The following is a 26,251-nucleotide window of genomic DNA, read 5'->3' as shown; positions in this document are numbered from 1 at the left end:
TTTACATCATCAAACAAAGTCTAATATTAGACAAAGACATTATTGGACAAAGCATAATGCTGGTTTTAAATGGGAATTTCATTGGGTACGCACCCAACCAATAGGCGGCGACTCCACAGGTGAGTTTGTCTGAGAAAACTAAAGAAGAAGAGATTGAGCCAATGGGATTAAAGAGTAGAGGAGATTTGTCCGGGCATGTTCAGACCCTACACGTGCTGCTTCAGAAGGTAACGTAAGATTTTTTTCCTCTTTTTCTCAATTCATTTCCCTTCTTGTGTTTGTCAGCGTTCAGAAATACGTCGTTTATGCTGTAATGTATCTCAAGGGGCGTTGTCTTATTTTTAACGGCTCGCTGGGTTTGTTTTTTTTTTTTTATAATCAAACTGAGAGACAAACTGTTTAAATACGTGGAATTTCCAGCTGAATTTAGTCGCATGCAAATTCTTCGTACATGAGCTTCGTTTTTTTTCTGAAATGTTGCCGGCTAGTGTTTGATTTCAAAAGTGCCAAGCGCGTTTTTGTAAACAACTTTAAGCTTTTACAATCTATCAAGGCCTCGCCATATCCTGATCATCCAGGCGGATGATGTTTGGATGATGGGTGTTTTGTATATACAATCCTGAATTGTATGCTGGATCCATTATTTATCCAGTTCATGACTAACATGAAGACTAGCGAGGAAAAGGTTTTTAAACTTTAACTTGACATCGCCATCACATTTATGCCACTAAGAAGAGTCAAACTCTGCACTTATGGACTGTTTGTAATGTGTTACTGTCAGGTATGTGGCCCTTAAAGGCACCCGTATGTATGGCCACGTGTCAAGATTATTGTGGCTGGAGAATTACGATGTTCAGGTGGTATCAAATACGTTAGTCTCAAACTTTTTTGCTTTACAGTCTTCATAGTGCATGAAGTAAAAATCGGGGCTATACCAAAGTGATTTACTTTCGCATTAGCTAAAATTCACTTTCAGGTGTACCAAAATGCGACTATGCATGGACAGTCCTCTTTGGGTGTTTTTCCAATCCTAAAAACATGAAGAATTCCTCATAGACTGTTTGCAAAACATCGATACAGCCTATGGGTCTGAAAAGCGAAGCAAGTGCGCAAAGTGCCTTACATTTGCATTTATTAATTCATTCATCCCTTATGTGATCTGGTCCATTTAGGGATCACCACATCTCCCTTCATTTCACCCTATTCCTTGGATCCTCTTTTATCACCCCAGCCCTTTCTCTGCATGTCCTGTTTCACTACATAATTAATCTACTCTCTGGTCTTTCTCTTTTCCTCCTGCCTTGCAGCTTCATCTTCTCCAAGATATCCACTCTCCTGCTCATGCTCAAACCATCATGTTCAAAGTCTCTAGTTTCAGGTCATTCCAGATGAAATTTGAAGTTCTGGTTATTGTATTAGTATTAGGAATTGCACTGGGTGTGGTCTTGCCTTAGCCAATCATTTCCTCCCAAGATGGTGCTTGTGATTCCACCAGACCTGCTTCATGTCACTGGTTCTATTGATGCTGTGTAAAAAGCAGATAAAGAGGGAAGCCGAGCAAAGGATGGAACTAACCTCATGTGAATCATGCTGTTAATAGAATAATCCTTTAATTGTCCCACAAGGGGAAATCTGGTTGGTAATTTGTGCCTGGTGTATTCCTCAGGTTATCCAGGATATGCTATCCGGCTAACAACTTGTCAGTCCCCATGTACTGTGCATTGTACAGGAATAGTTCATTAACAATATTTAAAATCATTTTCACGTCATCTCAATAATCTGCAGTTCATGATGAGCCACATTTTTAAATAATGGTGATCACTATCCTGACTTTTGTGTTATTTCCTCAGACATGACTGTGAAAACTGTTCCACGAATCAATGATGGCGGAGTCATCAAACAGGAGAAAAGCCTCCTCACGAGGTCTTCTCAGCAATTATCGGTATCTGTGTAAAAAAGCCATGGTGCTCTGCGCCATGGAGAATGCAAGAGCCAGGAAGAGGCATCAGGAAAAGAGGATAATCGCCAACATGAAGATGAAAAGGACGGCCGCCCACCATGAATCACTTGATACAAGCGTATTGATCAAAAGGTCTAAAATGAGCGCTCCGGACCAGGAAAATCAAAGCACTTTGAACTCTGAAAGCACTGATCTATCCAAACATGCATCAGTGTCTGGAACAGCTAACCACCACTCTGTGATCGCGGCCCTTGGAGACCGCTGGGAGATGGACAGTGGCTTCTCCTCTGAAACCAGTCCTCCAGCCAGCGGTCGAAGTTCGCCGTGTTTCAGCTCCTGCCCGACCACAGTGGTGGCGTTGGACTGTGAGATGGTGGGGACAGGGCCTGGAGGACGTTGTAGCGAGCTGGCCCGTTGCAGCATCCTGGACTATCATGGGAACGTACTGTATGATAAATACGTGAAACCATGTCAGCCTGTCACAGACTTCAGGACTCGCTGGAGCGGCATCCGAAGGCATCATCTCCTCAACGCCACACCCTTCGTTCAAGCCAGAGAAGAGGTACGTCTGAGTGTTTGTAGACAACGGTGATGAAAGCTTTAACCTGGGCTCTAAATAGAGACTGCTCTCCTGGAATAATCTGGTGGATTGAGGATGTGAATATGTATCCAAAAAAAAGGGGGGGGGGGGTAAGGAAGAAAAACTTCAGTTTAATCATCTTAGGAGAGACTGTCATTATGGGGGGGGGACTGTATATCAGACTTTTGTTCTATCATGTGCCCGACTTTAGTTTTTATTTGAAGAAAGTGGAATCCTTACTTTAAATTTTTATCCCTCAGCCGATAACCTTGGTGTTATCGTCACCCCACTGGCAGTGCGATAGGGTGATGCTCAAATGAACACAATAGGTGCATTAACTAAAAATCTTGGCCATCCCTTTTTTCTTTTTTTCTTCCTTTTTTTGTGTAGTAGCAGGTTAAAACTGTAAGCATGCTTGGTCTTGCTCTTTATTTGTCTATTTTAACATGTTGACTGCATGAGGATACTTTCATGGTTGAAGCCAATTAGGGCTGCAGGGCTTTGTCGCAATAATCAATGACATTGTCTATTAAAATTTACAGCGTAAATGTGGAAATGCAATGCACTACTGGAAGCTAATCGGGGCAGTACCGCTTATATCGTCTGCCAAGACCTAAGCTCAATACTAACGAAGAAGAACGTAGTGCGAACTGCAAAACAGGAGGAAACAGATTTTTAAAAATGTAAAAGCATTTCACAGAAAACAAAGTTAAATGCAAACTGCGTAATGTCGAGCTTTCCTTCCACAACAGCACTACTGCAGTGCACGAGCACTTAAAACATTGTCACTTGACTTCATGATGATGAGTTTAGAGCCCTTAGTCTGTCACAGGACACAAGTATGAAGACTTCAAGGTACAGCCAAGAGAGACTGAATCTGCAAAGCAGGTTGCAAAAGTACATGACAGCAGAAATCTAACCCCTGAATTCTGGAATTACCTCAGTAAACTTATTTGAATCTGGTACAGTCTGAAAAAATATATATTTAAATGTTAAGTAAATTATGTCTTCCTTCTTGTTCCCTTGCATGGATTCTCACTCTCTCCCTTAGATCTTCAGTATACTTGAAGGCAAAGTGGTCGTGGGCCACTCCATCTATAATGACTTTGAGGCACTGGACATGCTTCATCCGTGTCACATGGTCAGGGACACGAGTACAACGCGTCTCCTCAGCCGGTTGGCCGGTTTCCCCAGTAAATGCTGTCCCTCCCTCAGAACGCTGGCAAATAAGCTGCTGAACAGGAGCATACAGGTGAGAGTTTGAGATGAGAGGATGCTCTAAAACAAGTGATGAGTGGCTGTTTTGGAAACTTGTTCCTTTCAGGTCACAGCATTTTTCACTGAAGTTATAGTGAAGTTATACTAGATTTAGTAATATGCTTGTGTAACTGCAGTTGTAAACCTATGGATCCTCTTTCTCTCTCAGGTTGGGAAGAGAGGTCATTGTTCAGTGGAGGATGCTCAGGCCGCGCTCGACCTCTACAAGCTGGTGGAGGGGGAGTGGGAGCAGGAGATGCAGGACAAGCTGAGGGATGACGACGCTCCACTCGAGCCAAGCTTCTCCTCATCAAAGCACTACATGCAGGACGAGTACTGGCCGGGTGACATCATTGCTGATGGCCAATAGGAGAAAAGTAATGGTGGGACAGTGGGCAATACCTCAGCAGGGTCCTTTTGCGTGATGATGCTCGTAGTCATCAGAGCAGGTTCAGAGAGTTAATGGAAGTCCGATCTGAACGAAAAGTGATGTTAAATTGAAGGTGTCCTGAATCACTTTGGAGAGAAATAACTTTCAATTGTGGAACAAAAACACTTTCTAACTTATTGCTTTTAACATGTTAAACATGTTCAGAGCTTCTAACAAAAGATTTTTGGTTGTCTGTAGAAATGGTTGATCAAATTAGTCGCTCCAGACTTGAGTGTATTTATAAGGTAAGAGTTGGTGCTCTTGCGTTTGAGGTGTGCAGTTCTCTAACAAGTATCTGCTCTTACTTGAAAAATTCAGCTATTCATTGGAAAAGATGACATAAATGTAGCTGTTCTTGAAAACACAAGATAAGTGACTGCTTTTGAAATGTTAATTACTGCCTTGATAGAAACACTTGGAAATCACAAATATTACTATGAGCTGATATTGGTCATGTGGACTGATGTTGGCAGGGTTTGGGTTAGTTGTGACAGTATTTTGATCACCTCACATTGTAAGCTGCTGTGAAATGTCCTAATAAAACTGCAGCATGTTTGGGGAAAAAAAATAAAGTCTCATTGTTTGGCCTCACTTTAGGAATTTCTCACTGTACTTTTAAAAAAATATATATGATTAGTGCTTGTGAGGACGATTTTAGAAGTTCACAATGCAGACACCTCCAGCCTCGCTAAAGTCATTCCCTGATGATGAAAGACCTTTACTGTACATTCTTCTTTCAGGTTGGTTTCCTAAGTACACTGTGTCATATCAGTTCTGGTTGTGGGTTTCTGTTAGCAGCAGTAGCATTACATAATGAAATCTCACTTTAAGTGTTGGGAAATAATTTGGGGATCATTCAGACCTACTATTAAGTGTCAGGAATAAATACAGGATCAGCATGTGAAATAATGTGATGGCACCCTGGCCAAATGGGTTACAAAATCCCTTCCATAACCTGGCCCAGTATCCTCATTTAACTTGGCAAAAGCTGTTTTTAAAGGATGATAAGCCAAACAAAAGGAAACATTCTTTTTAACTAATGTGCACGATTTACTTTATGTAGGCTAGTGCAGTAAGCTGCAGGTGGAGCTGTACATATGTTTTTACATCTCATGCTTTAATCCTCAAGCATCTTTGTACGTACTCAAACAATCTAACACACACACGTCTAAAGGCTGGACTTGGCCCTAAAGCTCAGGCAACAATGGAAGAACAGAGCATAGCATTGTTTGCACAATCCATCTAATTTTGCTCCACAAATCGCTTTATTTAGCAGATCAGGCCTGAATTAGCAGATTACTGGTTGGTTGGCTGCCTGCGCCTTCGTCATAGCATCATCAGTGACGTTAACACGGTCGGGGTCATTCTGTTTACCTATAACACAAGATTATTCATGTTTGAACAGAGAAATTAAATCAGAACTTTTTCTGATCATGCTTCACTGCTGCATAAAGATGACCTTGGATATTGGTCCAGCAAAATGAAAAAAGTGGCTGTTTCATGCACAGTTGTGTGCGTGAGAACTAATCAAATCACAGAGGAGTGTGTAAAGTTTAAGATCTGTGGCTGCACATGTCTACACGCAGATCTGGGGGCTTGTGTGTGCAGATATGCATGAAAATGGTGTATATTTTGAACCTTATTCATTATCTTAGCTGCTTCCTTTATTTGATACGTGTGACATACCCAATATAGAAAACATGTCTGACAGTTTTTGCTTTTTTTATTTTTTGCTCTTGGTCATCTTTCAGTTATAGCAATAAGATTTCCTGAGCATTTCATGTGAAAACTAAAAACAACATTCAGAGGATGATCAAACATATGAACGTTTTTGAAATGTTACCTACAGATGAAGGCAATATACTAAACATCGCAAGAAAATACAATCACAGAGTTATACAAAACTGGCCAGCAATTTCTGCATCAACTTCCTCAGATTAGTAACCACTCTTCTATATAAAATTCACTTCCCTGGATGATGTTTCGAGTGCACTTGAGTTCATTATCCTGTTCCAAGACAGCTTCAGAGTGAGCACAGATGGCCTCCCATGACCTTTAAACACTATTTCGAGAGCCACTGAAACAACTAGAGACACAACGTTTCCACTGCCATGCATTACTATTTCTACAGCACATTATTTTCCAAAATGTGTGTTCTTTGCACGTACAGTATGTTTAGTGGAAAAGTGTGTTTTGGTACAAGAAAGGTTTTTGCTCGGCACACCTATAATGCACCTCAAACTTTGCAGTCTCTGATCGTGAACACATGTACTTTGAGACCAACAGTTGTAATAGTTACCTGCAGGTACCCTGAGTAAATTTTGGGGTTCTTGGAGACCGTTTTCCATCAGATGATCTGCGCCTAGGGATAAAATTACTGGGATGGGAAATCAAACTGCCTGCTGTTTTGAAAGATAAAATGATCTTTCTTATAGTAGTAAAGAATACTTTTTACTAACTCATGGACATTAAAATCTTTTGTCTGAAGGCCTTTAAGAGTTCTTTAGGTTTTGGTATGATGATAGCACGGAGTTCAATTGAAAGGAGATCACCCTGATTTTTAAATAAAGACAAGTTAAATGTCATTAGCACCATGGAGCCCCATATTCTAAGGTGCCATGGGTTTACAGGGGTTTGTAGTGGATCTTTCCAAAGAAATCCCAAAAAGTGATTCTGTTCATTTGGCTGTTGCGTTTTCAGTGGGAGAAACGTTTTATACTCATCCAAGTGACTTCTTAAGTCTCAGCTGACTGCAGGTTTCCCCAACCTTATAAACATAATATTTGCATAACAACTGAAACTAGCCCACTGGCAAAAAATGGGCTGGGAGGTCAGTTTCATGATCAATAATATGCAAATTTTCATTACCATTGATTCAGAAAAACAAAATGCAAACTCTGTAATGGCCTAGTCAATGTCCTGACCTGAATCTGATTGAGATGCTGTGGCATGACCTTAAAAAGGCAGCTCAGGCTAAAAAACCAGCTGAATTACAACAATTCTCCAAAGATGAGTGGGCCAAAACTCCTTGCCAGCGCTGTAAAAGATTCATTTCCAGTTATTATATGCTTGCTGAGAGTGGCTCAACCTATTATTAGGTTTAGGGGGCACGCCTTGTGATTTGTCAGATAATTTATTTTAAATTTCTTCAAGAAACCACCAACAGCACAAACACAGAGATGGTTCAGTTCAGCGACTGGCCAGCAGAGAAATTGTAATTTAGTTGCACTTTTCCGGTGGCTTAATTTTTCAGCTCTCTGGGTTTCTGCTCGACCCCAACAACTTGCATGAAATGTGATAAATTATGCAATTTAAGTTTGCCATGTAAAGAAACAAATGTCCTAATAAATCTGTAAAAACTTAATTGATAAACTGATTAATCCCTTCAGCATTCCCTTTAAGATGATATTGCTGGTTCTTTAGTTAGCGATATGACAGAACCAGACTAACCACTTCTTCACAATTATACCTCCAAACAGAGCATTTAAACACAGTGTGATCATCCTGGGGACTCAGCACTCACAATGGTCACTGTTCACTCCGTTCAAGTCTCCTCGGAATGCAATCAAATCCCTCTTCTCCTTAAATCACCTCTGAACTGAAGGGTACACTTAACATTACATCATCCTGGCCCTGCCTTTCATCACCGGAGCCCGTCCACCATTGGTTAAAAAAGAATCACCATCACGGTTACCCTATCCTCCCCCCTTTTTCCACACTCACTGCCACTTTTATACTGATTGAAAAGAAAAAGGAGCCTGTTGGGCGTAATCTGCTGTGACGCCACTAATCCCAACACTACAAATCATAGGTCCCATCGACACTTCTCCGCACAGACCCCTGTGACTCCCCGCCAGCTACTTCACGTCTGCCTCAGGTAGGAATCGGCCTTCTCTGCTCAGGTGATGCTTCCAGTTGTATTCAGTTCCTTAACTCCTGTTGTTACCAGGCAGAGGATTTGGCTCAGCTTTACAGACTTGGTCTTATGTAGTAGGATGAAAGTATGGATGTTTTGCTGCCTTGTTTCTCTTTTATCTCGAGGTATCTAAAAGCAGATCATTCCAGCTCAAATCTTGTGCAGTGGGTGCATCATGGGGCTGACAGTGGTTAGGTTTGAGGCATTTCCACTGAGACCGAGAGTCATAAAAATGCAAGCACTCGTGATACCACAGCTTTGGGCGGAAGTCTCTACTCAACAACATGTAGCATGGTATTATAAAGATATATGGATGTTGCTGGTCTTTATTAATCTATTTTTATAAATGCTTAATAGACTATTAGACTGCACTTTAATTTTCTTTCAAGTAAATAACTGACTGCAACTAAGTTAGCTATTCAACTTTTGTTCAAATCTCTTTCATCAAGTGGCTGCACGCTTTATTATACTGTATGTATGCCTATATGTATGCACCATTGTACCAATTAAAGATTTTCTTGCTCTATATTTAACATTTTGCCCATCGACACCCACTGTGAGCCTGATGATTACGAAACTAAAAAGCAGTCAAGCTTAACTCTCCTGATAAGTCACCGAGGATTGGCAAAAGCTAAATATAGCCAAAAAGGTACCGTGTGAGAGCAGAGAGGATGGGATAAAAGGGGATTTAGATGCACTACAGTTTGTCAGTTTTAAGATTTAAGTGGGATTCATAAGAATCACAAGTTACCTCTTCTTTTCTTCCAGACAGGACAAAGACATTTTTAAAGAGAAGACATGGCTGTAGTCGTGAGTATCTCAACTTTTACACTCTTAAAGAGACAAACAGGACAGCATTCATAAGGACAAACATCTATTCTCTATCTCAGATGGATTCAGCTGCAGCTCAACACTTCCCAAAGGCCCATTGTTACAGACACCAGCGATAGCCACAGTTGCTTTAGCTGCTAATCTCTGATCCCTGCTTCAGGTCGAGTAGTGGTCCTCACCATGTATTTACAGGCTTTGCAGGACTCATGTGAGGGAGATTAACCAAAACACTGAAGTCTATTGATTGCGGACCTGCAACACTGGTGGACAGGCATCCTGTCTCACGTGGATTAGACGTGTTTTAAAGCTCACACAGCAAAACCCAGTCTTGTGAGAGAATTAAATTGACATGACGAGGCACTCGGCTTTTATCCAAAGTGCTGCGCAACTTAAAGGTTTTCCTGCAGACACGTGAAACATAAACATCTTTGTGCTCACAGGGAAACTGTTTTCCATCAGCCATTATAACAAACTGCAACATCTTTAGTTAGTCTCCCTCGTGACAGCAATTTTGACAGGTGACACTGCTGCCATTAAAAATGAATGTGCTTCATTCACCTGTGCCACTAAGCCAGTGAACATCCATAATGTCAAGGTCCTGGAAATGGCACACCTAAGTGGAATGCATCCATTTTTAATGATGGTAATCATACCTGTGCCTTCTTACTATGATAAAATGTTTGCTCTGAACAGGGCCTACTGGGGGGTGTGCTCAAAAGCATGACTTTAAATGCTTTAAACCAACAGACAATCTTGACTAAAGTGGATATAGCATGCTCAGTTCCATATTCATTTCTTGACCACAACTAGAGTAGCTTTGAATTGAGATCAGTTTGACTTATCCTTATTTTGCAGTGGGGTGAGGTGGTGGTGTTGGGGGTTTAGAGTGGTGGAGCCTATCACAGCAATCATAGGGTGAGAGGCAGGGTACACCCTGGACACATCGCCAGTCTGTCACAGGGCTAACACGGAGAAACAGCCACCCATTCACACTCAGACCCATGGCCAGTTTGGAATCATCACTTACCCTAATGTCTTTGGACTGTGGGAGGAAGCCTGAGACAACCCACCCAAACTCAGGAAGAGCATGCAAACTCTACACAGAAAGACTTCAGCAAGATGGTGGAGTCAAACTCATGACCTTCTTGCTGCGAGGCAACAGCGTTAACCACTGTGCCACCCGCTGCCCTTCAGTTCAGTTCAATTCAATTAGTTCCAAATCACAACAACAGTTACCTCAAGGCACTTTGTATCTCTGTATTATTGTAAGGCAAGGACCCTACAATAATACAGAGAAAACAATTAGACCACCCTGGGGTGGCTGTAGCTCAGGTGGCAGAGCAGGTCAGCTACTAACCAGAAGGGCGGTGGTTCGATCCCAGGCTGCTCCAGGCTACATGCCAAATATCCTTGGGCAAGATACTAACCCCATGCCACCTACTGGTGGTGGTCAGAGGGCCCGGTGGAGCCAGTGTCCGGCAGCCTCGCCTCTGTCAGTGCGCCCCACTGTCAGCTTACCATCACCAGTGTGTGAATGGGTGAATGACTGAATGTAGTGTAAAGCGCTTTGGGGTCCTTAGGGACTAAGTAAAGCGCTATACCATTTACCCTTATGAGCAAGCACTTGGCAAAAGCGTGAAGGAAAAACTCCCTTTTAACAGGAAGAAAAATCCAGCAGAACCATGCTCAGTGAGGGTGGTGGGTGAGGGCAGGAAAACAGGACAAAAGACACATTGTGGAAGAGAGCCAGAGATTAATAATAGCTAATGATTAAATGCAACGTTGCGTATAAACATAAACACATAGTGAGTTTAAAGAGGTGAATAAAAAAGAAACACTTTGTGCATCATGTGCACCTATTGCTGCATAACAAAGGAACTAAGGGAGGATTCAAGGTCACTTGATCCAGTCCTAACAATATGCTTTATCAAAAAGGAACATTTTAAGCCTAATCTTAAAAAAAGACAACGTGTCTGTCTCCTGAATCCAGACTGGGATTTGGACTTTGGGCACTCGTTTAGCTGTAAATTTACTAGTCCATTTGTTTTTCCCTGAATGGATTTAAATCTGTACTGAAAAAAAAAATCCATCACGCGAGAAAAATAATGTGTCTCTGGGTCCATTTCATTCACATTTAAATGCATAGATTGTGACAGATTAAGTGGCTTTAGATGTTTCTGAGGAATTTGAGATTACTGGACCAATAGATTTTCTCACTATAAATAAACATGTTCTAAGCAACCATGACAAGCTGTAATAATATCTTCTGTCCTCAGAGTGGAACTTACCGTATGGTGTCGGAGGAGGAGCAGGCGCTCAGGGCCAAGCTGGAACGTCTGACCGTCAAGGACCACGGACCAGTTTTTGGACCCTGCACCAACGTGCCAGACCACACTATGCAGAAGGTAATCAAAGAAACCTTTGGAATAAGATCAAGATTCATCAGAGTCACATCAGGACAAAAAACTCTTTAACAAGCAAAGGAATTGCAATGCAATGCCATTACAACCCCAGTAAAACCCCCAGGTTTCTTCTTGTTAAAAGGGAGTTTTTCCTTCCCACTGTCGCCAAATGCTAGCTCATAGGGAGTGATCTGATTGTTGGGATTCTCCCTCTATTGTAGAGTCTTTACCCCATTTTACGCTAGATAAATGACACTAAATTGAAGTGTGTTTTCATAAATAAAATTAAGGTTTGAGAATGTACAACTTTCAAAGGTTTACTTATTAACAATGTCCAGTTTTTTGAAGTTACATGTATTGTATTGGTGTTCCAAATGGGGAAAAAACATTAAGGCTTCATTAGGATGTGCAATACCCTTTCACAACAATAGGTGGCACCAGAAATGTAAAACTTGGGATTGTTTGCATTTATGTTCCCCTCCAATTGTTTTTCTTAGTTACAAGTTACAAATTGGAAGCAGTGACTTTAAAGCTGGCTTGTCATTCTTAATTGTGGTTAGACCACTACCCAATCTAAATTATCACCCTGTATCTGGTAGAACACAATAGTTTGATTAGTACGACCAACTTTAAGGACATAGGTGAAATGAAACATCGACCATATTTATGAAAACAAACCCTTATACGGTACACGACTAAAACCAGGACCACTCAAATATAATCTGTGAACTAACTCCTGGACTGGCTCCTCTCTGCAGGCCAAGGATGAGCTGAATGAGACCGATGAGAAGCGGGTGTCAGCAGTGAAGGAGTTGCGAGCAATTATTAAGGAGAAGGCAGAAGGTGGTGATGATCTGGCCAAGGGGGTGCAGGACACCTTCGGGGAGAAACCAGACAACATGCTGACCCGCTTCATTCGTGCCAGGAAGTACGACGTGGCCAGGGCTTTCGACCTTATGAAGGGTAAAATGTTCAAAATGAGCGGCTGAAAGATGCAGATCCAAATACATCCATATCATTTCTTCCTCTGTGCATCCAAGCGTCATTATGGTATCAATTCTGAAAAGTGATGTAGCCTCACAAACATATGATTTTATCATAAGGATCCAGGTTTAAAAAAAAATGTCAAATTTTTTTTCAAAGATGAAATGAAATCTAATAGGACTCCTGTGCCTCTACTCAGGTTATGTGCGTTTTAGGAAGGATTACCCCGAGCTGTTTGAGAACCTGACCCCTGAGGCCGTACGCAGCACCATCGAGGCCGGCTATCCCGGCATCCTGCATAGCAGAGACAAATACGGCCGTGTGGTTCTGCTTTTCAACATTGAGAACTGGGACTATGAGGAGATCACCTTTGATGAGGTAGTTTTCTTTAATTACACAGGAAGGTTATGCATTTTTTCTCCCATCTCTGACAGGAGCTTACTAGAAGGTACTATAAATATAAAACATGTTTGTCTGTGTGTATTCAGATCCTGCGCGCCTACTGTGTGATCCTTGAGAAGCTTCTAGAGAACGAGGAAACTCAAATCAATGGATTCTGTATCATTGAAAACTTCAAGGGCTTCACCATGCAGCAGGCATCAGGAATCAAACCCACTGAGCTCAAAAAGATGGTGGACATGTTACAGGTGGGGGGAAAAAAAATCCATTATTTTGGTTGAATTACTTTAGAGGAGAAGCTCAGAAACCATTGTACAGTAGAGTAGTCAAACAAAGTTTCAACACTTTGACTTGTCATTCATTTATGATGGAATTTTTATATTCCTTGCCCTTTGTCTTGCTCTTTGTTCCACCAGGACTCATTCCCTGCCCGTTTCAAAGCTGTGCACTTCATCCACCAGCCGTGGTACTTCACTACCACCTATAATGTGGTCAAACCTCTCATGAAGAGCAAGCTGCTGGAGAGAGTGAGTCAAATGAATCAGATTCAATGACAACATAGACTGGTTTCAGTCCTTGTAGAGCAACATTAATGGCAGACTTTAAGGCAGTTTGCAATGAAAACTGTGACCACTGTTGCCCCTCAAGTCTCTGATATATAAACCTACCATCAGCCAAGCCCAAGATATCCTTTATATTTTGGTTTTAGTGCAGGACAGCTGTAATATGCAACGTGACAGCATCTGACTTGACATGAACCTGATTGGCAAAAAGTAGCAAAAACAGTTTATTTTCACTTAGGTTTTGAATTTTTTCTATTAAAACAAGACTTTCATACATACTCGACAGTCAAGTACCACTGTATTAATTCAATAATGTGTTGGTCTGGATCCTTCAATTTGCTTCTGAAAGGATTTTGATGTGGGTTTCACACTGATTAACAGAGCTGAATCTAATAACCATAATGCCACTCTAAAAATTGGTTTTATGGTGCGCTTAAGCAATATGTTGGAGTCTGTCAGGATATTAGATACCAGGATATTAAATTAATTTATGACTGACATTTGGCTGGTGAAGGATAGAGATGCTTAAAAGTGTGTGCTAACAGCTGTGGATGTTTGTTTTAGGTGTTCGTGCACGGAGACGAGTTAGAAAATTACTACAAGGAGTTTGATGCCGAAATTCTCCCTGCCGAGTTTGACGGAAAAGGTCCCAAGTACGACGGCAAGGCCACAGCAGCCAAGCTGTTTGACTAGACATCGTCAGTCCCTTTGCCAATGAGGTCGAGAGCCTTTACGTATTATAAACCCTATAGACTGTGAAGAATCAATGCCCAATCTAGCTGTGTGGTTGTAGGAACTAAAGTTATGAATGAAAGTCGTGACTGTGTTAAAAGGTAAAATGATATTGTAATGCAGAGGTCCTGGTAAAGCACAGTCAAGACAAAAACTAGACAAGCCATTCAGGTGACACCGTATAGTTTGAGTTTTCTAGTTGATGACCATCAAAAGTGGCATACATGCTCCAAAAAAAAAAAAAACAAAACAAAACAAAACAAAAAAAAAAGTCATATATGTGATTGTCTCATCACATAGACAGTGTTTTTCCATTACGCAAAAACACAGCAAATCCTGACCAGCTCTGAACATCACATGTTCTGTCTCCATTTTGTCAAACTGTGCTTTCTCTGGACTTAAACCATCTGTGTGGGTGAATTTATTACTGGCAGGCCCCAGCTTCTCAGGACCCAACCTCTTACCCCTGATCATCTTCTTGCACAAGGCTGGTATTCCAACAAGTGCCTCTCTTTCCTGCTTTTCTTTTCTTTCTTTTTTTAAAATACCTTTTCAGTATGGTATAATAAAGTTTGACCCATTGTGCTACCGGTGCACCAATAACAATGTCAATACATGTACAATAAACTGTTAATAAATGCAAGGTGACGTGACTTTGTTGATGTAGAAATATACAAAAGGAAACAATATGTGAAAATCACTTATAAACAGTCAGGCTGCGCACCATGAAAACACCCACATTTTCCTTCATTTTATACATCATAATCATAAATTCAAGAATGCAGACAAGCCCCTGTTATGGGAAATGAGACTAATGAGAAAAATCTTGTCAAGTAACTTGAAAAAACTAATTCATCCAGAAACAAGTTAGAGTAATGTTTGACACTATGCACAATATCCCATCAGAAAATGATTGTGAGAAAAGACAATTGAAAGGTTTTAATTTATAATATCACACCAATAAAAATGTGTTAATTTACTTTTAATTCTCAATGACTCTACATAGTGCAGTGAAGACAATAAAGTGCGAGCAAACAGTGAAAAAGTCAGGACATGTTTGTGGTGCTGTTGCATGACATTTGACTTCTGCAGAGCAGATATAAGTTGCATAATTTGCAGGCTACATAGACTGGGTGGAGTCCACTGAGAATGTAACTCACAGGAAACTGACCAACCTCAAAAGTCCTTAACATGATAATAAGAGCTCAGAATGTTAAAAACAAACAAACAAAAACAGCAAAAATATTGCTTAGCTGATGTTTGAAACCTTTAAAATCACATAATTCTGGTGGAAATTTACAGTACCATGACTCACAACAGAGCATTACAAAAGAGGATTAGGGCCCTGGGAAAAAAATGAATACAAAAAAAAAAGGGGGAGGGGTGGGTTTTGGTTTTTTTCCCCCCAAGAATTCTGACTTTTTTTTTTCATTATTCTGAAAAAAAAAAAAAAAAAAAAAAATCCATCCCCCATCAATCATCTTCAATAGAGCGATACTCTTAACTGTTTTCACCTTTTATGTTGCAAACACCACCATCCAGTAGGCAGCAATGAACAGCTGAATGAACAACAACAACATCCTCCCCCCAAAAGTAACTGATGCTAAAGTTTAATATTAAACCACTACAGTGTTTAAACTGAAGCCACACCTGGTATTTGGAACATAATCAGGACCAAGAAGAGACGCATTCAAAATGTTATCACCTTCGAAGCATACCGTAAACAGCCGTTTATACCACCACACCTGTCACTTCTAGTTAAATTATTTCTACACTGGGAATTATTAGTTATTTATAAGCATTGGGTAACCAGAGTTCTACACCAGGAGGCTTTACAGTAAATTGATTGATTCGTGGAATGGTTGGAACTACAAGTACATGTTTCAACAAACCAGAAATGTTCAGTGGGGCCTGTTTTTGTCTACCCTAAATGCAGACTGATAGTCCACTGGAGAAAATTGAGCATGAAAACCTACCAAAAAAATATCTGTAAAACATGACCTGATTTGAGAGATTAAATCACATTCCTATCAGATGTTTTTCTTCAATAAACAGCAACATCCTCTTAGTGAAAATGCACTTATTTAAATTAAAGGACTTCAGAACAGAACAGAACCAAAACATCATTAAAATATTATTTGTTGCAGGTTAGTGGATATATCTGAAATTCTATTTCTTAGCTATGTGTAAACAAGACATTAAATACTTGAGTGTTCACTGGCCTGTATCACTGATCAATAAGCATCTGGAAAAACTTGAAAAAAAGTCCACCTTTTTTTCCTTCTTATGGCAGAATTCAAATTACACACCCTGCTTTAGAGAATAAAGAAGTACCTGCCAAAAACCAGCAGAGGGCAAACTATTGTTAACCTGAAAGATAAAAAGAACAAAAGCGGAAGGAACACTTCTAGTTGGGATCACATTACACTCACCTGTGCGATCACCTCTGTAGGTTTTACTTCTAATCTGGTTTAACCACTTCCACTCAGGCTGTCTTCTCTAATCATCTACAAGTTCCAGAATCATGTAGCTGTAAGGCCAAAAGTGCTGAAGCTGAGCAGGTACAGCAAGCTGTCTGTCTTTGTGCGTTTGTCTCTGGACTTGTATGTACGTGCAACTCGCAGAGTGGTACTGCGTGCTTCCCATACAAACAGTTCATGTCCTACTCGCTGCTACTCTGACAGATCGACTGCTTCTTCTCCCAGCGGCAGACGGCGTTGGTGTACTCCACTATGACCTTGTCCATCCAGGTGAGGGGCTGAGGGAACAGCACAGCTCCCTCGAAAAAACCCATGTGGCCCCCATGTTGAGTCAGGGCAAATATCACATTGGGCATCTTCTCTAAAAGGGGAAGACAGTTAGGAAAAGAGAAGTATAAAGTTTCAGTTCACCAAAAATCTGTTCCCGTCAAAGACCAATTTTTAAGAAGTTAAATGACGCCAAAGCTGTGACGAGCCTAAATATCCAACCATGAAGATGATCATGTTTTTCAAAAGAAACTGACTGCACAGATTATACCTTGAATCTTGACACAGAACCAGTAGAAAAGTAGACAAAAATTTAAAGAAATAGAATTCATGACTACTTGAAGCATAAAAACTTTACATGAAAACAAAGACTTTTACAAAAAGAGGATCTCGCATGTGAGGCTGGACAAAGCAGCAGGTTGAGGCCAGACACGCACACAGGTCCCTGTATATAACCCAACAGCTCAGGTGGATCACATGGCCCTGAAAAATTAAACAAGACTGTCTGGGGAGGGTGTGTTGAGCAGATAGCTGCAGCAAGACTTTATCAACACTTAAGACTGTGTTGCGAGTATCCTGTTAACTAATTTCACGTTGCTCTGAGTTAGCACCACTGTGAGGACAGTATTTTCACCAGACTCTACATCACCTCTGCAATATACAAGTGTTGCATGCCATGAAATAATATTCTTAATATTTTTTATTAAAGGTTTTGTACGGAAGCATATTTTAAACTTTGTGTGAAAAAACTAAAAAAAAAAAAAAAAAAAAAGTTTCTTTAACTTTCTCAGTTTCTTCCAACAACATGTTTTCTATGTTAAAGAATCAAATGTTCCGTGTAAATCCACAGGTTGTGATGTTCATGTACACTACAGAGCAGGTTTCCTATTTTCTGTTACAATTTAACTACTGACTGATGACTAGCTAACATTAAATTAGACATGCCAACAGCCTGCCTCCAGCTCAATACAAAGTACAATCACAAAATCCCTCCGAAACAAACCTGGCTTCTTCAATCAGTGTGCAGGAAGAAATCTGAATAACCAGGTAGCCACATATGCTAAGGTAGCTAAGAAATCATTACATAGTTAACAACAGTGATAAAAAATTAGCTTGAGGAATCCACAAAATTAAAACAAAGGTCACACTCTGAATGCCCTACCCAGTTTTACTTCAACATGCTCACTGGCCAAGACTTCACCACGTTCACTAGATAAAACCATGTCAAATACCAAACATAGGCACAGTTACGGGTGTTATTAAGAGGAATCCTTGTTAGCTTGTCAGAATAGAAAAATAGAATCAAGTGACTATTCTATTCTTCTATTCTAATAAACTGCTAGCTATCTAGAATTAAAACATACCACAAGCTATCTTTCTTGTTTGCCCGCTAACGTGAGCAAATTGGTAGCTACTTATCATGGCAGCCAGCTTTAAGCTAGCCTGTTAGAAAGACAACCTCTAACTACCACTGACTCACACTGCAGAAGGAGTTTTGACAAAAACCACAAACCTGCAAGAGTGCGTGCAACAGCCAGTAACGATGGATGAACCAGTGGGTCATCCAAGGAGTTTAGCAGGAGGAGTGGGACAGTGATCTGTAAAAAAAAAAAAAAAAAAAAAAAAAAAGTAGTCCAGTTTATTTGTTAATTTTTTAGAATACGTACTTGTACATTAGTGCAGACAGTAAAAAAGATAGATGTAACCATCACTCGCACTTCTGTGCTGATGTCACTTTTCAAACCTGGAAGCTACACCCACATTTTATATTTTCTACCATTACACTTTTATAACACAATAGCATCAGTGATAAGAGAAGTAGTATTTTAACCACACCTGGACTTAATTATGTATGATTGCTATCCAAGTATGCTAGATCAGGTGAGCAATAAATATAGCAGCAATAATATTTAACAGCAGTCTAAACATGAAGTCATTGCAGAAGTAGTAATAGAGGGATAGATGTGTTGAGCTCTGTTGGATAGGTAGTTGTCACTCACTTTGTGGATGTAGTGCACACAGCTCTCCTTCTCATAGTACTCTCTCAGTGAGTCATAACCGTGGAATTTTCTGAAGTGAAAAATGATGCGATAACATAGTTAAAGAGATGGCCCACAGAGTTTAGAGCAGCCCCATCACATTCAAAGCCCAGTATATTTCACCTCATAATGCTGTCATCAATCTGCATCAGAGATGTGGCTGCATACAGTCTGTTCAGCTCTCCATCGCCAATGTTGCTGCACTGCATGGCCAGCAAACTGTCCCTGTTGAATAATATGACATTTAGACAAAATCAAGGCAGGAGACTGTGTCTTCATTTGGCTGAGAAGTGCTTTTCATCTGATTCTCCAGAAATGACTCACAGATCTACATTGTAGATAACAGATTTAGCAAAATTCTGGCAAATTTTTCAGAATTACACTAACATTTAAGAATTTCTACTCCCTATCAGGCAGAGAAAATCAAGAAAATTGTGTGTGTGCAAAAAGCCACTCCAACAATTAGCAAAGAAAAGATTCAAGCTTGTGTCTGAGCTACAGAACAGAATAAAGCTGCTATACTTTATGACTAAATTACATTCTAATCAAATTTAAGAGTATTACATATCTGTAACCATTAATCAATAACTATTGTGTTGCTCCACCTGTGCGACAGAATAATCTTCTTCATATTCTCCGCCAACATAAAGTTGTAGAGCCTCCGGCACTGGTCCCACTGAAGGAAAGTTTCCTGAGCCCTAAACACACACAAGCAAATGAATGTGAATACAAACATACTGTGGAACCACATTACAAACTGAAGTCACTACAGCAGTAGTCTGATCTATCATATCACTATTATATTTTAACTATTATGTTGCTGCTTAAAACAAAACTTTAAGATAATCAATTTCAATGATATGTAATGCTGTGTAATGATCAAAGTCACAAGTTATACACCCTGATATTGCACTCAGTACCTACAAGCAATCCAAAACAAATGTAATGGGTCCGCTTAATACGACCATACACTACAAGCACAGTAATGACGCTCATACTTCAGTTCAATAAGAAAGATCTGTAATCACTCATCTGCCTGCTTTCATGGATGTTTGGCTGTTAGTCTATTCCTTTCATCATTTCCACCCTTTCAAATTCACTGCTGACATCATTACTCTAATCCAATCATCTTCTTTCCTCTGATGCCTCTTTTGACTCTCATTGGTGGACCGTAACTCCCCCTGGTAACTCAGAGCTCCATCCAATCCTCCATCTTCAATCCCACCAGGGCCTAGACTCGTAATGCCTATCAGCGCTGACATCCTGCTATGACGGCTCATCGGTCTAATCGCCAAAAAAGCTTAAGTGAACTCAATGCCCCTCACTGAATGTTGTTTACCACAGAAATAATGCCTCTAAATATGTATACTTTATTACTTTATTGATCCCCGTTGGGAAGTTCCTCTCCGCATTTAACCCATTCACTCAGTGAAGCAGAGTGAATGGTAACATGACAACATGTAATACTTTCTTGAAGCAAATCTCACAAGAGCCATTGGGAAACAACTTTAGGAACTTATTTGGGCACTTGATTTAAAGAACAGCTAAATTAACTGTCATTTTTGGCCCCTGTGACACAAAATCTGCATGTAGAAGATCACTAGTCAAAGCTGATAAAAACTGCTTAAGAAATTTACTGACATACCCCTTAAAGAGGCATTATTAACCTTTTTCCCCTTGGAATTTACTTCTATCACCATCTTTGCCACTGCAGAATTCCCCCAGATTCAATTTAGGTTTCACAGTGCTGTGTTGTTATCTAACAAAGTCTCTGACTGGAACCATACCAAGGATGCTTTTTTCACAAGCTCTTTTCTTTTCCTTTTAAAAGCTCTGATAGTCCTGATATAACAGAGTCTTCTCAGTCTCCTTTCTTTTCTGTGTTTCAGAGTAAGTAATCTCCATTTCAGTATTTATCAGAGTTCAACATGATAACCTCAGTTTCACTCGTGACGGCAGAGCAACGTCGACAACAACATGACCCACTAGTCTTAATTGTGTTAATCCTTCAGTCAGTTTACCAACCTGAGGGCGCTGTAACCCTGGCAGACGCTGACACAGCATAGCACTCTGTCCTGGTTTGACTGGTTTTCACCCAGGAACTTACAGACGATGTTTCCTCCCAGACTGAACCCCACGACCACCAGCAGAGTCTGGGGATAAGTGCGTTTTATGTAGCCCACCATAGCTCCAAACTCCCAGGTACAACCTGAAAGTAAAACAGTCGCTTTTACAAATGTATAGCAGTAATATATACTCGACAGATTAATATATATTTATAACATTATGCTTCTTAGGAATCCGTTTTATTTGCCAAAAGTTTGATTTTGGCAGGATTGCACATTATAAGGTCCCTTTTTTATCCAAGTGATATTAAACAATATCACAAAAACAGACAATGTGGCAATAACTTTTTACCGTATGTAAACATGCGTGGCGAGGTGAGCTCAACATTAGGCAGGGCTCCCAGGTGGTTGAGGACGGCACAGCGGTAACCCTGCCGCTGGGAGTAATCCACAAAGGTCCGGATGTAGTTCTTCTCACTGTGGTTACCAATCCCAGGACAGATTACCATGGTAATGTCATCTGGCACCCACACAAAGACACAAAAGAGGGTGGATGTGCAACTACATTTAAATTGGAGTCATGAGCTGGTGTAAAAGTCGATGTCATGTGCACTGTAGTGTGTGTGCGGATTTAACCCCGCTGAACTACATCGCTGGCATTGTTCCTCGAGGGAGTTCATTAAAGTTCTCCCTGCTCGTTCAAAGTGTAGCAGGAGCTGCTTGTTACATGAGACTGATGTTCTCTCGGTCCAAACAAGCACATAAAACTCAGGAGGAATGAAATAAAAATAAAAGCACCTCAACTAAACAACAATCAGGAGGCTTTAAGTACCAGCACATCAGCCGTGGTGTAATTAAATACCCCGAAAACCAGCTGATTTGGTGGTTTGACAGAAACAAAGTAGTTTTTGCCTCTGACCTCCAGTGGTGTGGGCTCCAATAGTTTCAAAGAGGTCAAAGGTAGCCGTAGCACCATCCTGCATTGGGAGGAACATGCGAACCCCACAGGGCGTTGGAGTGTTGACACGTCCCATCTTCCCGTAGAGCACTGTCTGGATGTGACCGCTCTTCCCCCACAGCAAGGGAGGAATGTATCTGAAAAGAAGGACAAGCCCCGTATTATGTAACCCTGAAGATGCTTCAGAAGATCATCAGTCTTACAAGCCAGGCTGAACTCTGAGAGTGCTCTTTTTTTTTAGGTGTTCAAATTACATGACTCCAGAGTGCTTAAATATGAAGAGTGCCAAAAATATGAAGCCAAATAACATTTAGAAGAAATTAAGTTCACATCAGGTATGCGGTTGGTTAACATACTGCTCCTTCCTGTCCAAAAAACAAACAGCTGAGAATTTTTCTTATCTTTATCTACTTCATAGCGTGCAGCACACCCACTGTGCAAACACAATCTTTACAGAAAAACAAAAAAAACCTAAAAAAACTGAAAGTAAACTTAAGGAAAATGGCCAAACCTCACTAGGATGGGTAGTGGGTCAGGGCTACATTAGCTTAACCCATCCGCGGACACTCCTAATGAATGACATGTTTCTTTGAATAGTTGTGCAACATTATTGGAAGGGGTGTGAGGTATGTTTTGTCATCTTTGGTGAGTGAGTCAGAAGTGTTACCCAATCGCTAGCTAGATTTTTATCACGGCCAGTGCACACTCTAGGTAAAACACTTACATAACAGGACGGGATGTTCAACGCACCAATGTTCCTGTTTAAATAAATGTTTTGCTAAGTTCTCTCAGGGTTGAACGCAGCCCTGAATCTGTGGCTAAACTTGCAGTTGTTTTAATGCAGTAATGTAGATACCAGGTTTTTACAACGCAGAAGAAGCTGTGGACTATCTCTGATATAATCTGGATACTATGGATCAACCACTTAGCAGCACTTGATAGCTGCTATTGGGGCATTTATTTTGAGGCCCCTATCTAAATAAATGAGGATATCTATCCATCCACTGCTGCCTGTCTCTCTATCAATAGATAGATATTGACTCAAATGTATTGTACATGCTTAGAAAGGTTGGTAAATTCCCTCCCAAAAAATATTTCTACAGTTTTTGTTTTTTTTTACCCTATGGAAGCTTTTTTTTCCTACCATGTATGTGGAAAATTACAGTTTCACTAATGGGTCAGCTCAGCGTAAATTGTAATTCCTGGCTCATTCCACAAATATCATGTTTATTCACATTATGGTCAGAGTAAGAGAAATGAAAGGACATTTGTGAATGGATGCTATGTCTCCAAACAGCTGAAATCCCCCTAAACTGCTATAATGCAACAACACTGCATGGTTTTCTATGTTTCCTAGTTCAGCCGCTGCCTGCCTCTGTGGGTGTTGGGCTGAGAGAATGCATCTCTCCCTTACAACGTTTCTGAAAAGTCTCCTGCTCCTCTAGGCTCTGTTTACAGTGTTTAGGAAATCTAGTCCTTCTTGGGAGACTCTGGCCAATAACAGCTTTTTTCCAACCCCCCTACAATGAGTCACATAAAGCAGAATAAAGACCTCAGAAGTCCACACAGGCAGTGGTTAAGTCAGTTCAACATAGGACTTGAGGACCTGTGAGAGTGGGATTCAAATCTATGTAAGCCAAAATCTGGAATTGACAAAAATTTAGTGCAAACCACTTCTTAGAACAGAGTTGGGACAGTTTTAGGATGACTGTTTTCTGATTCTGGCTTTTGCTTTTGTTGTTGAATTTTCTAGATTTCTGTATGTTGTGTATATCATACACTGTGCTCACACTATAAATACACTGATCAGGCATAACATTATGACCACTGACAGGCAAAGTGAAAAACACTTATTAAGTTGATGTGCTAGAAGCAGGAAAAATGTGCCAAGGTAAGGATTTGGGCGAGTTTGATTATTGTGATGGCTAGACGACTGGGTAAGGGCTTCTCCAAAACCGCAGCTCTTGTGGGGTTTTCCTGGAATGCAGTGGTCAGTATCTATCAAAAGTGTTCCAAGAAAGTAACACTGGAACACAGCGGTGAATAAACGACAGAGTCATGGGCAGCCATGGCTCAGTGATGCACGCGGGGAGTGAAGGCTGGCCCGTATGGTCAGATCCAAGAGATGGGCTATCAGATTGGAGAAAGCCTTAAGGCCGGTTCTGATAGACAGGTGTCAGGATACACAGAGCATTGCAACTTCTTGTGTATGATGCTGCATAGCCACAGAGCAGTCAGTCCCCTGTCTACTGCCAAAAGCACCAACTATGGGCACGTGAGCAGCAGAACTGGACCATGGAGGAATGGAAGAAGGTGGTCTGGTCTGATGAATCCCATTTTCTTTCACATCACGTGGATGGTCAGCTGTGTGTGAGTTGCTTACCTGTACACCCTTTCGTGAAAACAGTATTCCCTGATGGCTGTGGTCTCTCTCAGCGGAATAATGCTCCCTGCCACAAAGCAAACAAATTGGATCTATGGAGGCCCCACCTCCCAACTTACGGGACTGAAAGGACCTGTTGCTGGTGCAGATACCACAGCACACTTTCAGAGGTCTGGTGGACTCTATGCCTTGATGGCTCAGGGAGATTTTGACAGCAAAAGGGGGGCCAACACAAAATTAAGCAGCTGGTCATAATGTTATGCCTGATGAGTCTATGGTGCACCTGTATCTAAGGTAAAAATCACCAGTTCATGATGAAGTCCACATTCCAGTCATCCCAGTGCCATCACAGATCTTTTAATATAATATTAAAATCTCTCACTCTTTGGTCAGCATTGGGCAGGTCTTGAGCAGGTAGTGACTGAGCAGGGTGTCCTGGTAAATGATCTCCGGTGGTGCAGTGGGACTCTTGAGGTTCAGACAGCGGACAATGATATAGAGGATGGTCGCCACCGCCGCCAGCTTCACACCATCAAACATGGCAGGCAGCTCTGGGCCAAAGGTGTGTATGTAACCGCCCTCCGTGGTGGTCATTTTATATGTGTGAGTTGATCTGCTGTGTGTGCATAAACATACAATTTATACAAGCAAAAAGCTTACAGCACATGGATTATTTTTACACAGTAAATTTACAAAAGTCAAATTTCATAAATGAAACTGAAATATTGAAAACATAAAATATGTTTGTAAATTTCTGCTAAAACGGCAGCTTCTCACATACAACAGCATAAAATTACGTGGTTCTCTAACTTATAGGCAGCTGTGCGACATTTGGGATCTGATCTTTCAGTAGAGTCTAGTATGAAATCTCTAAATAATGAATAAATAACTAAAAATCCACTGAAGACTTTACACGATAGAGTTATCCAGCAGTGACACCATCTATTAATGTTGACAGTTTTTACTCACCTTGCTGCCAGAAGAAAGTATTTCATTCAGAGCTGGAAAAACACGCAAGTAACATCTCATTGAATTAAATGGCTAAGGCAAACCAACAAAAGAGTACACAAACACGTGTAATTTGCAATATATGGTCTGCGGTTATGTGACGCGTATGAATGATACAAAACGAGAAATAGGGAGGTTAGAAGAAACTGCCTGCTAGCTTAAAAGTGCCTCAGTTTGTTGCCTTTGTCACGTCACTCAGGTAAAACTTTTTCTGTCAGATGTCGACCAAACACAATAAGCACTTTACGTAAAGTACGCAATATGGGTTGAGCATAAAATTAAAATGTATGGTCTTACCATTACACTTTCTGAAGTTTCACTGGGTTTTTCCCGGACCCACCCGAAGTTTGACGCTCTAACACCGCCTGTTTACAGCGGAGAAACTGACTGACCAGCGGCTCGCTCAGGATGCCTTCATGCCACCTGAAAAAGCTCCGAATCTTTGCAATCCCAAATATAACCAAATAATAAATTTATAATTGCGAATGAAAATATGTATATTGAATTTTTTAACGTTTTATTTTCACGTTTTTGTCCACTTATTTTACGTTCTACTTGTTAGACCTGTTATGTATAGTCATAATATAATACATGAAACTCTCCATTTCGGTGTCACAGTCTCCGCCTTCGCTTTGTGAAACTGAAATTTCCGATTATACCAGCAGGCAGCACAGCAAACATAGCCACTTACTTCCTACTTAACTGAAACCCTAGCTTACGTTGACAAATAATAAAAATAACAATGATACAAACAGAAAACTCCAACAACTCCAACAAATTTTATTCCTCTAGTTTAAATGTCATTAATTTTCCAGTGATCTGCACTGAGTGTGTTAGCCACAAGAGGGCGCCATTGATTAACTGGAAACACTGTCGTGGGTCAAAATCATAGACTGCATATTCTCATAGCAGCTTAACCGTGCTTTAAATGTTGTTTCTACAAATATATAATATATCCATGTATAATAAGTGAATATTTGTTTATTTTAATGTGTT

The 26,251-nt window shown here is 40.6% G+C and overlaps 3 protein-coding genes across 8 annotated transcripts; 2 read left to right on the top strand and 1 right to left on the bottom strand.

Annotated features, from left to right (window-relative positions):
- The first annotated feature begins 119 nt into the window (after nt 1–119).
- isg20 (interferon stimulated exonuclease gene) lies at nt 120–4,795 on the top strand. Of its 2 annotated transcripts, none has more exons than XM_031731796.2 (4): nt 120–227; nt 1,851–2,522; nt 3,592–3,792; nt 3,967–4,795. In XM_031731796.2, exons 2-4 carry the CDS (start codon nt 1,881–1,883, stop codon nt 4,165–4,167), a joined length of 1,044 nt encoding a protein of 347 aa, XP_031587656.1. In that variant the 5' UTR covers nt 120–227; nt 1,851–1,880; the 3' UTR covers nt 4,168–4,795. The 2 variants fall into 2 exon arrangements, with proteins under 2 accessions (XP_031587656.1, XP_031587658.1); XM_031731798.2 differs by lacking the exon at nt 120–227 and adding an exon at nt 379–781.
- Nucleotides 4,796–7,030: 2,235 nt separating this feature from the next.
- rlbp1b (retinaldehyde binding protein 1b) lies at nt 7,031–14,697 on the top strand. Of its 3 annotated transcripts, none has more exons than XM_031731908.2 (8): nt 7,031–8,104; nt 8,912–8,953; nt 11,251–11,379; nt 12,135–12,339; nt 12,560–12,738; nt 12,849–13,007; nt 13,176–13,286; nt 13,887–14,697. In XM_031731908.2, exons 2-8 carry the CDS (start codon nt 8,942–8,944, stop codon nt 14,013–14,015), a joined length of 924 nt encoding a protein of 307 aa, XP_031587768.1. In that variant the 5' UTR covers nt 7,031–8,104; nt 8,912–8,941; the 3' UTR covers nt 14,016–14,697. The 3 variants fall into 3 exon arrangements, with proteins under 3 accessions (XP_031587768.1, XP_039470605.1, XP_039470604.1); XM_039614671.1 differs by lacking the exon at nt 7,031–8,104 and adding an exon at nt 8,124–8,437; XM_039614670.1 differs by lacking the exon at nt 7,031–8,104 and adding an exon at nt 8,778–8,792.
- Nucleotides 14,698–15,019: 322 nt separating this feature from the next.
- LOC116313946 (monoacylglycerol lipase ABHD2-like) lies at nt 15,020–25,671 on the bottom strand. Of its 3 annotated transcripts, none has more exons than XM_039614668.1 (11): nt 25,553–25,671; nt 25,217–25,248; nt 24,630–24,860; nt 21,826–22,001; nt 21,259–21,426; nt 20,866–21,049; nt 19,446–19,538; nt 18,964–19,065; nt 18,802–18,871; nt 18,315–18,399; nt 15,020–16,895 (listed from the first exon to the last, which is right to left on the bottom strand). In XM_039614668.1, the coding sequence occupies exons 2-11, from the start codon at nt 25,240–25,242 to the stop codon at nt 16,717–16,719; spliced, it is 1,314 nt and encodes a 437-aa protein (XP_039470602.1). In that variant the 5' UTR covers nt 25,243–25,248; nt 25,553–25,671; the 3' UTR covers nt 15,020–16,716. The 3 variants fall into 3 exon arrangements, with proteins under 3 accessions (XP_039470602.1, XP_039470603.1, XP_039470601.1); XM_039614667.1 differs by having other exon boundaries at nt 15,021–16,895; nt 24,630–24,863; XM_039614669.1 differs by lacking the exon at nt 25,217–25,248 and having other exon boundaries at nt 24,630–24,863.
- Between the last annotated feature and the right edge of the window lie 580 nt (nt 25,672–26,251).

The sequence above is a fragment of the Oreochromis aureus genome, linkage group 7 (genome assembly GCF_013358895.1).
Source record: "Oreochromis aureus strain Israel breed Guangdong linkage group 7, ZZ_aureus, whole genome shotgun sequence".
NCBI classification, from domain to species: Eukaryota; Metazoa; Chordata; class Actinopteri; order Cichliformes; family Cichlidae; genus Oreochromis; species Oreochromis aureus.
This window is presented reverse-complemented; position numbering and strand designations above follow the sequence as displayed.